General features: G+C 33.7%; 1 protein-coding gene across 4 annotated transcripts in view; it reads right to left on the reverse strand.

Moving 5' to 3' along the window:
- The window catches only part of FAM135A (family with sequence similarity 135 member A), a 95,632-nt gene that overhangs the window by 23,387 nt on the left and 59,375 nt on the right, over positions 1–12,870 (reverse strand). For 2 of the 4 annotated variants that reach the window (XM_037034273.1, XM_037034272.1), the window contains 5 exons: positions 10,268–10,423; positions 5,620–5,693; positions 4,164–4,318; positions 1,598–3,941; positions 34–194 (listed from right to left, as the gene is read on the reverse strand). In XM_037034273.1, the coding sequence (XP_036890168.1) occupies positions 34–194; positions 1,598–3,941; positions 4,164–4,318; positions 5,620–5,693; positions 10,268–10,423 (2,890 nt within the window). The remainder of the gene's footprint in view (positions 1–33; positions 195–1,597; positions 3,942–4,163; positions 4,319–5,619; positions 5,694–10,267; positions 10,424–12,870) is intronic. The other 2 variants (XM_037034275.1, XM_037034274.1) reach the window with 1 other exon arrangement.

The following is a 12,870-nucleotide window of genomic DNA, read 5'->3' on the forward strand; positions in this document are numbered from 1 at the left end:
TTGCTATGGGTTACATCAATTGATGTTTCATACCATCTAAACCATGTACACAGACGATGAGATGTACTCCGTCTTCAGAACCATCTTCTTCTTCCATGCTAAAATAGGGGGCTGAGGATGCCAGGAGAGGAACATCACTGTACATGAACCCGGGGAGTTTAAGTTGCTTTAATTCTTCTTTTGCCTGAAGGAAGCTGAAGCAAATACTACATTCAGTTTTTAGAACCAAAAAGACAATCTGCTGAATTTATGGAATTGCAGAAAAGAGGAAACCCAGAAATTATTTGCTTTTAAAATACTCAAAATATGTGGGATCATCTCAATTACTCTCAGAAATCAAGAGTCATTTTCCTTACTATTTTTAGTACATATTCTGATCAAATACAACTACTATTTTAAATCTACAATTAAAATATTCTTCTAAACTTGAAATTAAGAAAATAGGAGGAGTGGAATTAACGCTTTTTACGAAATTTTATATTGAATGCATAGAAAAGCTGGAAGAAGTATTGGAAAAATGATGATCTGATGCTTCATCTCTAATTAAATCCTGTCCTCTTTACTCCTTTTTAATCTTACATTAAAATAAGGGAAAAAGCTGTTTACAAAGTGAAACAGTGAGAATGGTAGTTGTAGTATTTAGTGGATTAGGTAATTTGTATTTTTCTCAAAAAATAGCAAGTAAGGAGCAGAACCAAGGGGGGATGTGACTAAATATAATTGATGACACATATTCATCTGGAATGATGAACGTGACTGATGCACTTGAGGATTGCAAACATCAAAAGTTATTTTTAACATTGTATCATTTGGACTGATAAAACTAAAAAAAACTGATGAACACTGAACAGAGCAGAATATACTAGGTGAAGACACATAGACAATGTTTTTCATTAATGACTCAGGAACAGTAATTCTCTAATAGGCTGTTTATCAGCTATCTGGTTTCACTAGCTTTAGGCACTATGGATTTTAATTACGTGTATAATCAGAATAATTTGGGAATTTTAAAAATCTACTGAAGACATGCCCAGAACTTTGATTTCAGGCATTATAACTCTATCCAGAGGGGGAAAGCAGAATATTTTGAAGACAAATACCAGGATAGTAAACCTATGTCATTGTCAAAATATTCTGCATTTTTTTTCTGTCCATGAAATCTTAGTTCTGGAAACTACTGACTTAGCTGAGGCAATCTGGGTCTGGTAAGTTTAAAGTTTCTTCTAACCTCTTATTCACTAATGTTACTTTTATTTGCTGGATGTACATATAAAACCTAACTTTTGTCTAGGAATTAATGTGGGCAAATAGGTACTAATTAAAAAATATTTTAACTGCAATTATTCCATACTTTTAACATAAAACTACCAATGAAAAATTTGTAATCAGGAATGTCTAGCCTATAGAACAGGACAATCATATAGGGAACTACAGATCTGTCAAACTGTATAATGAGTTCACTAAAACTATATAATGAGTTAATCAAAGAAGTACTTTTTGTATTATGGAAACCAAAGAAATATATATATAGCATAAACATAAAATATAACAAATGTCTTTCTGTACATATTTAGTGTTTTTGTGCTCCATTACTTACGCTTGTATTTGAGGTTTTGGTGAATTTTCATACCAGGAAACTGATGAGGTGAAGCTGTAAGAAGTGCTGCTTGGCTGCTTTGTAATGGCATCAAATTTACTTTTAGAATACTTAACACTACAAGGAGATTCTTGTGGTGCAGATGGGAAGGACAGACAACCAGAAGTACAGACAGCAGGCACATTAATACCATCCCTCAGAAATTCATTGTTTAATTTTTCAGATTTTATAAGTCTTTCTTCTTCTAGTGCATCTCTGTTTGTGTAGTAAGCATTTACTGTTCCATCCAAAGCTGAATAATCTGTTTCTTCATAATACCCGTTTTGAACCATCTGTTGATCCTGCTCTTCCTCCTCATTACCCTGTTCCTGCTGAAGATTACTGATTCCTTTTTCAGGAGTTTCCTTCTGAGGGCTAACTGAACTGTCACAGCTAAGAGCACATGTGTCAGAAATATCCGTACTGCTTTGAGAGCCAAAATAATCTTCCACAAGCCCTTGTTTTACCATATCGGGACTGTTTGAAAAAGGGTCACTTGTACCCAGATGAGTTTCACTTTTAACTGTAGGGGCTTCTGAATTTATTTGTTTGAGATCTAATGCATCACTATTTTTTCTTTTCACAGTTCCAACTTCACTAAGTTCTGTATTAGTATAAATGGAACCTGAAACAACACAAGGGGCATCTAAACCAACCAGATTTGAATTTAACGTAACTGCTGTCCCTGTAGAGTTATTAGATTTATCAGGACTCTGGGAGTCTTTATACACAGTGTCCAAGTTAGGTTTGGAGCTGCAACTACTTTTCACATCACTGGAAGTATCTTCATCTGAAAAAACAATTTGTAAAGGGTCTTTAGTGCTTGAATTTAAGAAATTTATTGCTATAGTTTCGTTGTCCAAATGCTCTGAAAATATGACACTCTGCTGTTGTAAAACAATACTTGACTTTTTACTGGCATCACATTTTGGCAAATCAATTGTTCCTTGATTTAATACAGTTTTGCTATCACTTAAATGACATTCAGGTACAACAGATTTCTTAGAATTTTCATCAGGTGACAATTCATCATCAGAAGGTAGAGAGTTTATGGACGTCAAAGATGACTGTATTTCACTTAAAGCACTTGTACTTTCAGTACAATGACTTCCTAATGAAAATTTTATATTACAGTCAGGTTTCATCAAAAGCTGAGGAAATAACCTTTCATTATTGTAAGGACCCTGCCCTTGCACAATTTCAAGCACTACATCAGGGTTTGGATGTGTTGCAAAAGAACTTGGTTCACTTTCAACACCTGAATCTGAAAATCTAGATGAGGCGTATGTAGCATTAATATCTGGTAACTTAATTGTATCTCCACTTACTACAACATGATATTCTTTCGTATAAGAAGCAGGTTGATTACTTCTTAACTTAGCTAATGATTCTCCAACAGAACGACAGTTCGCTTCCTGCAAAGCCTCCTTTTCAAGTGTTATGTCTCTAGATTTAGATTTACCGTTAGAGTCTAAGTACTCAGAGTTGGGTAGTTGTAAACCATCCACAAGTATTTCATCTGGCTGAACCTCTGTCCAAGGTCCTATTTTAACAGTTTTGTCTCCACTGAAACAATCTTTATTGCAGAGATTTTCTTTAATTGTTCTAACTCCTGAAGATGGAATTGCTTGATGATCATGACAATCATCTGATGAACTTCTAGTTGCCACACTGAATTCCACTGGTGTAATTTCATTATCATCCTGGGAGATATCAAGTTTACCTGAAATGGACAAATTTGCACAAAGATTTAGGCGGCCAGAGTTCAAAGGATCAAAAAGGTCTGGTTGCATGTTTTCAATATCTGGAGACTTTTGTTCAGTTCTATTTGTTGGCAAATAGCTAGCTTCATTTTCATTTGTCTGTCTGATGTAGGTCTTTAGGTCAAAATTATATCCACATACTGTGGGATCCAGACCTTCCTTCTGACTATGTGAAGGACTGCTTTCAAAGCATGTAAACAGATCACTTGATGCTGTACTTTTCAAACATTTGTAGCCTACTAAAACCACAGAATCCTTAGAGTTCTGTTTTATTATTTTTTTTGTATTTTCAGGTTTCATTGTTTTCATGAGCTTAGTGACCTTAACCTTGGATTTATTTGATTCTTCATTCTTTCCTTTTAGAGATTTTGTTAGCTGCTTTTCACCTTCTGTATAGCAAAAATTGGAGGCACCAGCAGGTCTGACTTTCACCTCTGGGCTAGAAGGTCCAGTTATGGATCTTTCTTCAGTGTCATATTTATCCATTCTAGTGGACTCTGATCTCTGAAGATTCTGAACTCCCATCCAGGGTGTATCTAAGTCTTTTATCCAAAGAAAAAAAGATTCAGGTTTAAAACAAGGCGTGAGAACTCATATGATTAAGACTACTTTTTCTGACTATAACTTTCTAATATCCTCAAAAATAAAATAAAACTGGAGGGGAAAGGAGATAGACCTACATTGGGGAATGGTTTTATGCATATTAGGAAGAATATACTGAAAATGACACAAGAGCTTATATATTTTAGTTAGATTATACTTACCTTCAATAACTGAATCTAAATACCTATCTTCAAAGATTATAGGTAATGAATTGAGATCTCCATCTAATTCACTACATTCAATAGGTAGGGGTGGAAGAGAACTGCAGAAGGAAGTATTTTTGATAGCGGTGCACATCTGTAGATGACTCTGAGCACTGAAAAATATTTCTTAAGTCAGACTGTAATTTTAAAAAATTACACCTACTTCCACTAAACAGATTCTATACCCTTTCCCCTTCCCCTCACCATTCCTGTGCCCTTTCCTCAAGATATAACCTCCTTATGAAAGAGCTCACTGTTCAGAGAGAAAAACTGGTAAAAAGAAACTTATGGTCTGTTGAAAAATTATCTAGCTTCTATTATTTTCATCTATACTTTTAAATGTTATTTCAAAGTGACTTGCCTATCCTTAATGTCTTATCTTCCTAAGTTGTTGAGAATAGCATATAGAAAACTCAAGTGCCTACTAATGTTTTGATGGTAGTGCAAAAAAATGCATTTCACTGCTATAGCTGTACTTATACATATTGATGAATACAATTAATAGCTGTTTAAAACAAGATGTATAACTTTCTAGTACAAAACAAATTTTTAAAAAACATTTTCTCATGGAATATTTTAAACAAATCATAGTAAACAGAATATTATAATAAACCCAATCACTCAGCTTCAACAATTAACATTGTGTCCTTGTTTTACCTACACCCCCACTCACTACTTATATCCTCACCTCCATTACTATTTATAGTTAATTTCTTAGGCAAATCTACATGATTGAAATATACAGATCTTAGCCATTTGACAAATGGATACCTAATACAGGCTATTTCCATCTACCCAGAGAATACTCTCATGTTTTTCCATGCAAACTCCCAGCCCAAGTCAACAATAAGACAACCAGTGTTCTTTTTTCACCTTAGTTTTGCATGTTCGAGAACTTCATATAAATAGAATCATACAGTATCTACTCTTTTAGGTCTAGCTTCTTTTGCGCAGTACAATGTCCTTAAAGTACTCTTTAAAGCCAAAGTAAACCGATCGAAATACACTTGGTAGCAGATATAACAGAACACAGTGCCAGTCAGACTACTTAGGAAAATCTCTAATATACAGTAATGAATGTAAGATTCTGACCTGTGGAAATAAAGATAAAACAAGATGGCCAAATAGAAGATTGTAGCTAGAGCTGTATGGGACCACCAGCATTACAGTATTATAGGTCTGTAAATTATGCGAGGAGGGGATATAGTGCAACACACATCTTTATATAAGGTATGGGTCTTCCATAAAAGTAATTCATAAGATTAAGTCTAATTTGATTAAATAGGGTATATCTGAAGAAATTCTCCCAATTTCTTCATTTTGAATATTGTGTATTCTATCACTGCTAAATCTTGAAATAAATATCAAATGTAAAAAGATAAAATCATTTTAATTTTGGATTTATGCTACTCACTGAAGTTCCTGGTATGCAATGATAGCTTCTCTTGGATGTTCAAAACAAAAGAATGCCTCAGAAAACCTGCGTACCTAAAAAATTCCAAAAGGGAATATGAATAACATGGTACATTTTAAAAAATCAATCAGCCATGAATGATAGGGAAAGAAAACCCTTCATTAGGCCTTCCATAACCACCCCTGTGAGAGTTAATCTCCCTCTCCTCAGTGTTTTTATATTTTGGTACTGTGTGAAATAAAAGAAACAACAATGTAAAATGAGAAATTTAGGTTTACATTACAGATCCACCATTTACTTTCCTTGAAGACAAAAATCTATTTATCTTCTTCACCACTATATCCCCAGTCTCACAAACAGTACCCAGCACATGGGGAAAAAATTGATAAAATCAGATAGCATTTCCACCACGCTATGTGCCAGGTATTCAAGCAAATGCCATCCGAAATGGCTCACTGACTTACTGGTATTGTGACTTTGGGCATTTCACCTGATCCTTGGATGACTCATTTTCAAATTCTGCTTAATACTTGTTCTATATGAGATTATTTTGAAGAATAAATGAGATAAAAACAAACTATTTGGTAGCAGTTTTTAATCTGGAAAATGCATATATATAAAAGCCATTGTAACTACCATTATATCATTCACAACTTTTTTCCTTAAAATAACTGCTTATGTGAATTGTTTCCTAATGTTTAATGTTCCTTAGAGCAGAAACTATATTTTAATGATTTTTGTTACCTGCCAGAATATATATATCTTGGTATGTTATAGAAGCAAGTACTTCGTAAGTACTGGCTGAATCTAATTAAATATTTCTTTCATCATGTTTATATTTTTATCCTTTCATTTCTAACTATGGAAAACAAGGATCTGTCAGCTATTGGAGCAATATGGAGCAATAGTTAGGAGATGGAAAAGTGTTTTGCTTGGAGAATATTAGAAGGAGATACTAGTTTACATCTCAAAATTATATTACATCTAATTTTCTCTTCTAAAGAAAATATAATTTAGGGTTCTTTGGTTTTTAATATACAATAAATTGGTGACACATTTTACTGGTTATCAACATGTGGCTAGTTCAATTTCTGACTTATTAAACTTGTTTCCCTAAGTGGTAAGACTGGTTCTTCAGAGAAACAAGACAATGAGGGAGGTAGGGACAGGAAGGTATGAGGCATCTACAAAGATTCGACATGTGTCTTTACTTTCAAATATCTTCCAATTGCCTCTTTTTGCTAACACAGAGGCAAAGATGAAAAATACCTGTCTGCCTGTCTATCTATTAGAGATGCTTTCCTCGAGGGCTATAAAATATGAACAAATGCAGCCCGAAGTCATATGAATTTGTGTAATTGCAGCCAAGACTGCAAAACTGGCTACTTGCTTTTCCTTCTCTCTCTGCTTTCCCTGATTCCTACAAGAACCATTCATTTCTTGACAGCACTCTAACTACCAGGCTCTGTGCCAATAAGCACTTTATTTCCATTCTTTCATTTAAACCATATAAAAACCATGAGTGAGAAAATGGGCACCAAGAGATTAAGTACCTGGCCAAAAGATAACATACCTAGCAAGTGATAAACATGGATTCAAACAAAAATTTGAGAAATTCCAAATCTTGTGCTCCAAAGCTCGTATCACTTTCCTTTTGTATTAAGAATCCTTGTTACTAGAAACTGCTTTCCTCTATGCACCCACGCAAAGTTTCCTTTCTAAATTCTCCTGCCACAATTTTCATGCTATGTAACGAATAAGCCTATTAACTGTATTGTGTGGGCATAACTAAAGTATGCCTGCCATCCAATGGTGGCACAGTTCAATTTGGGGCAAAAGACACACATGGAAATAATGTTAAATTTACAAATTCAAACTTAAGATATGAGTAATATATATTATGACAAATAAGTGTGCTATTAACATGTAGCAGTGATTTCCAACCAGGGTGTTACAAGAACTTTTAAAATATGCAATACCTGACTATTTAGTCAGGGGCATTGACTTCATCTCCCTTAGATTGTTGAATAGAAAAAGTGACAATGCCAATACAACAATAGCCATCCAATGTGAATGAATCAAAATTATTCCTATTTTTTGTCAGACTGAAAATTTTTTGGTCTGGGCCGTAGATTTTTATTAATTAGTTTATGTGTGCCATGAAATGGAAAAGGTTGAGAATAGCTGACATAAAGATATATAAAAGGTCAATGAAACAGAAAATAAAAACGTATTTGCAAAAAGGATTTGTAGAAGAATGTTTATATTATCTTTATTCATAACAGCTAAAACTGAAAACAAATCATCAACAGGAGAAAAAAGAAAAGAACTCTGGTATATTATATATTGGAATACTACTCAGGGAGAAAAAAATTACTGATTAACAACATGGGGGAATCTAAAAAAATTATGTTCAGTGAAACAAGTTAGACACAAAGAATATATATTACTGTATCTATTTTTATGGACTTTAAAAATAGATAATTAAATATTATTGATAGAAACAAAGATTGCTTTTGGGGTGTGGAAATTGACAGAAAAGAAGCACATAATTTGTGCATTTTACTGGATTTAAACTTTACCTCAGTAAAATAAAAATATACCGTCACTACATGAAGATAAATACATATATTCTAATCTGGTAGGTTGGCACAATAACAATAACATCCACGTTCTATTCCTCTCATGTCCTTGCCCATTTCCTGACTAGGTAGTTCCTAAGATCTATTGTGTTTCACTGACAATGAGAGGTGGTATACTTGCTTATCTCACTTTGATCAAGTTCAAAAATGAATTGCTGCCCTGGTCAGGTAGGTCAGTTGGTTGCAGCATGATCCTATAGACCAAAGGCTGGCAGGTTCAACCCCAGCATTACGGTGCATGTGGGAGGCAACCCATCAGTTTCTCTCTCTCTTTTTTTTTAAAGATTTTATTTATTTATTTATTTTTAGAGGGGCAAGAGAGAGGGAGAGAAACATCAATGTATGGTTGCCTTTTGTGCATCCCCTGCTGGTAGTTAGCCTGCAAGGAACCGGTTTGCAACCCAGGCATGTGCCCTGACTGGGAATCAAACCGCGATCATCTGGTTCGCAGGCCCGCGCTCAATCCACTGAGCTACGCCAGCCAGGGTCCATCAGTTTCTCTTAACACCATGTTTTCTCTCCCTAAACTTATCCTCGGTTGAGTATTTTTTAAAAAATGAATTAAGAATATAATCCTAATTCTTTAGGATTTTATTTCTCAAGATTAAGTTCAACTATGAACATCATCCTCATTTAGAGTTTTGAGATACAGCTATTTTCTAATCCCTCTAATCTCTTTCAGAGATTTTATCCCAAGTCAACAGTTTAACACTGAACTTTTTTTCATTAGTTTGGCAAGAGTATAACTGTGATGCCATTATATATTATTTTGGTTTTTAGAGAATCTTCTCAAAATTTGTTTACACTGATATTCAACATTTCGCCAGTGCAAAGTCCAATTCCCAGGGATAATGACTAAATGTACGCACATAATTTTGACTACCTTTTTTCACAGATTTTTGTCAGGTGATTTCTAAAAGCATCTAAAACCCTACCACTGACTGAGGAATTTCATGCTAACATGCCTTCCCTAAGTATTTTCCAAACAGTGATAAAAACTTTAGTGATTCCCTAACCATTGTGATTAGACATTCTCTTTAGTACTTTGAGGTGAAATATCAAGTGGTGAAGGACACAAATTATTGAGCAATACTGCCTGGGTCTGAACCCTGTCTCTGCCACTGACTATCTGGTAACAGCAAATAAGAACAAACTCATAATCATTTTGGGAGATCCTAACACATTTTTCTTGATCATTGATAATTCATTAACAATATGAAAAATATAAACAAAATAATTTTAAACTTAACTAGCAACCTGAAGAATATACATCCTGGCCATAAATAAACCAGGTCTCAAAGAATATTAAAGTTCTGAAATCACACAGACTGGGTCCTAATCACAATGAAGGTAAGATAGATACCAATACAAAAAGATAACTAGAAAATTCATATTATGTAGAAATAAAGAAACATAATTCTGGATATGAAAGATTTGTGGTTAGTAAGAGATAAAGATATGCTCAGGTTATCTCAGGCTGTGTGGAATTTTTATGAGATATACAGCAAAGCCATCTGGGGAACTGATTCTGTATCCAAACAGCTAGTTCTTCTGATATTGAAGTGCTGTTCATGGCCGTTTAGGAAATAACAAAATAGATTAATATCCTAATATTACTCTAGTAGCTGTTGTTTCAGAAACAAGCATTTGTTGCTCCCTTTTCTGGCCATTCTTTTATTCACATGTTCTTCTCTATCTCTGACTCTCTCTACTTTGCTTTTAACCCTTTTCACTTTCATTCCTACTTTATGATAGATAATTGGTTTATTCATGGGTTCGATTATCTCATGGCTTTTCCCTATAACCTTTGTTGGTTTCTGCCATTGCTTACCTGTCTCTTCTTGTGTGTTTCATGTTTCAATTACTCAACAGAATCAAACAATAACTCAATAATAATTTGTCTCTTTTCTATCAACAGGAGGTAAATATAAGGCTTTTCACTCATAAGAAATTTCTGAAGATAAATGCTATTACTCATTAAAATGCTCTATCATCACTTAACTTACCCTGAAAGTATGGCTCTCTTGTGCTAATAATAGTCTTAGTTCTTCATGTAGTGTTATAACTTCCAGAAATTGTCCCCATAAAGCCATTAGAAGTGAGCAAAGTTGTGCGAGATTCATATTTATAAGTTCTGCCAGTTCATCAGGATTTTCTATTTTCTGAAATGACAAGATAAAAATCCTTCACTGCTCTCTGAAACTTACTATAACCCATCTCAATATAATACATTGTTGAGAATATCAACACAAAAGCAAATTTTTATTTATTTGTTTAAATATTTTTTTTATTTAATTCTTGTTCAAGTAACAAAAGCAAATTTTTAGTTTTAAAAAGAAATGTGTGTGGGTGTGTAGAAAGAGAACAAAAGACCAATGGCTTTTTTTCTATTTGATATTCTACAGAAATATTCTATATTCTATAGCAATTTTCAACAACTTAACTATTATTTCGAAATCTGAGGGATTTTATAACTGCAATACCGTCAAAGTCCAAAATTACAAACCAGGGTTCTATATAGCATGATCAACTCCAAACGTGAAAATACTGGGAATTTTAAACACAACATACAAATCATGCAGAAAGTTTTAAAATTTTTGAAAAATAATAAAATCTTAAAATCTTAAGATTCTTCCCCCAATAGGCAATGTAAAAATAAGTACTTAAAAGACCATTAGTACTTATTTAGTACTAAAGACCTATTACCTACTGGATGACTAAATTTGGATATGAAAAGACAGTTGCTCAAGTTCAATGTGTGTCAGATTACACTAATTTATCTCTACTCTCCCTTTCTAAAGTAAATAAACAAACTTTTCAACCCCCCATATGTTGCTTATCACATATGACACTCTTAATTTCAGTTTATTTTTTACTTCTTTTTGAAGTCAGCAATTCAGCGAGCTTTTCTTTATTCACCCAAACCAAGTTTCCATTTATCTACCCTAACTCGAAGAACACATTAGACAAAATTTCCACAAAATTAGTAATAAAGAGATGGTCTTTTATTCACTTTTGCGACTTTGGTTACTGATACACAGTAGTCACTCAAAAAATATTTACTGAATGAATAAATAAATGAATAAGGAAGTATAGACTTCAGATTTTTTTAAAAAGCCCCCAGAATTTATGGGTAAATTAAAAAAAAATTAACTAATTCCATAATTCTGGAAATTCTATAATTCTGGAAAAACATTAACTAACTCCATAATTCTTGACATATTAACTAATTCCAAAATTCTGGAAATTTCAGCAAAATTAGTAATAAAGAGATGGTCTTTTATTCATTTTTGCGACTTTGGTTACTGGTACACAGTAGTTACTCAATAAATATTTACTAAATGAATAAATAAATGAATAAGGAATTATAGACTTCAGGTTTTTTAAAAAGCCCTCAGAATTTATGGATAAACTAAAAAATATTAACTAATTCCATAATTCTGGAAATGAAGCCAACAGAGTGAACATATGATAAATACTGATTTATCCACATATAATAAATCTATACCAGAGAATGTTTTCTCCCAGGAAATAATTTATAAATGTATTAAAAATGAAACTAATAAGCTTTTAAAAAAATCCTCAATGAAAGACATGCTTTTATTGACTTTAGAGAGATCGGAAGGGAGGGAGAAGGGGGGATAAAGCAATGTGAGAGAGAAACATTGACTGGTTACCTCTCACCTGGGCCCTGACTGGCATTGAACCTGCAACCCAGGCATGTGCCCTGACTGGGAATAGAAGCTGCAACCTTTTGGTTTATGGGATGATGCCCCAACCAAATAAGCCACACCAGCCAGGGTAATACTATACAGTTTAAAGATAATTTAACTTCATGCTCAAGTCAAATGTCTTTTGATAAACTAAGCTGTGGTTCTACTATGGTCAAAAAGTTTGTCTTTCAGTTTTTGCCCATTCAGTATGATGTTGGCTGTAGGTCTTTCATATATGGCCTTTATTATATTGAGGAATGCTCCCTCTATTCCCACTTTGCTGAGTACCTTTATCATAAATGGGTGTTGTACCTTATCAAAAGCTTTTTCCCTGTCTATTGATATGACCATGTGGTTTTTGTCCTTGCTTTTGCTTATGTGGTGTATTACATTTACTGATTTACGCATATTGAACCATCCTTGCATCCCTGGGATGAATCCCACTTGGTCATGATGTATGATCTTTTTGATGTATTGTTGGATGCGATTTGCCAATATTTTGTTGAGGATTTTAGCATCTATGTTCATCAGTGATATTGGCCTGAAGTTTTCTTTGTTGTGTCTCTATCTGGTTTTGGAATTAGGATAATGCTCGCTTCATAAAAAGAGTTTGGGAGTTTCCTATCATTTTGGATTTTTTGGAATAGTCTGTGAAGAATAGGGGTTAGCTCTTCCTTAAAAGCTTTGTAGAATTCTCCTGTGAAACCATCTGGTCCGGGGCTTTTGTGTGATGGGAGTTTTTTGATTACTGCTTCAATTTCATTTGCTGTTATTGGTCTGTTCAGGCTTTCTACTTCTTCTTCATTGAGTTTTGGAAGATTATATTTTTCTAGAAATTTGTCCATTTCACCTAGGTTTTCAAATTTCTTGGCATACAGTTCTTCATAGTAATTCCT

Source organism: Sturnira hondurensis, unplaced genomic scaffold, assembly GCF_014824575.4.
Source record: "Sturnira hondurensis isolate 20B ecotype Veracruz unplaced genomic scaffold, ASM1482457v3 Scaffold0022136, whole genome shotgun sequence".
NCBI lineage: Eukaryota > Metazoa > Chordata > Mammalia > Chiroptera > Phyllostomidae > Sturnira > Sturnira hondurensis.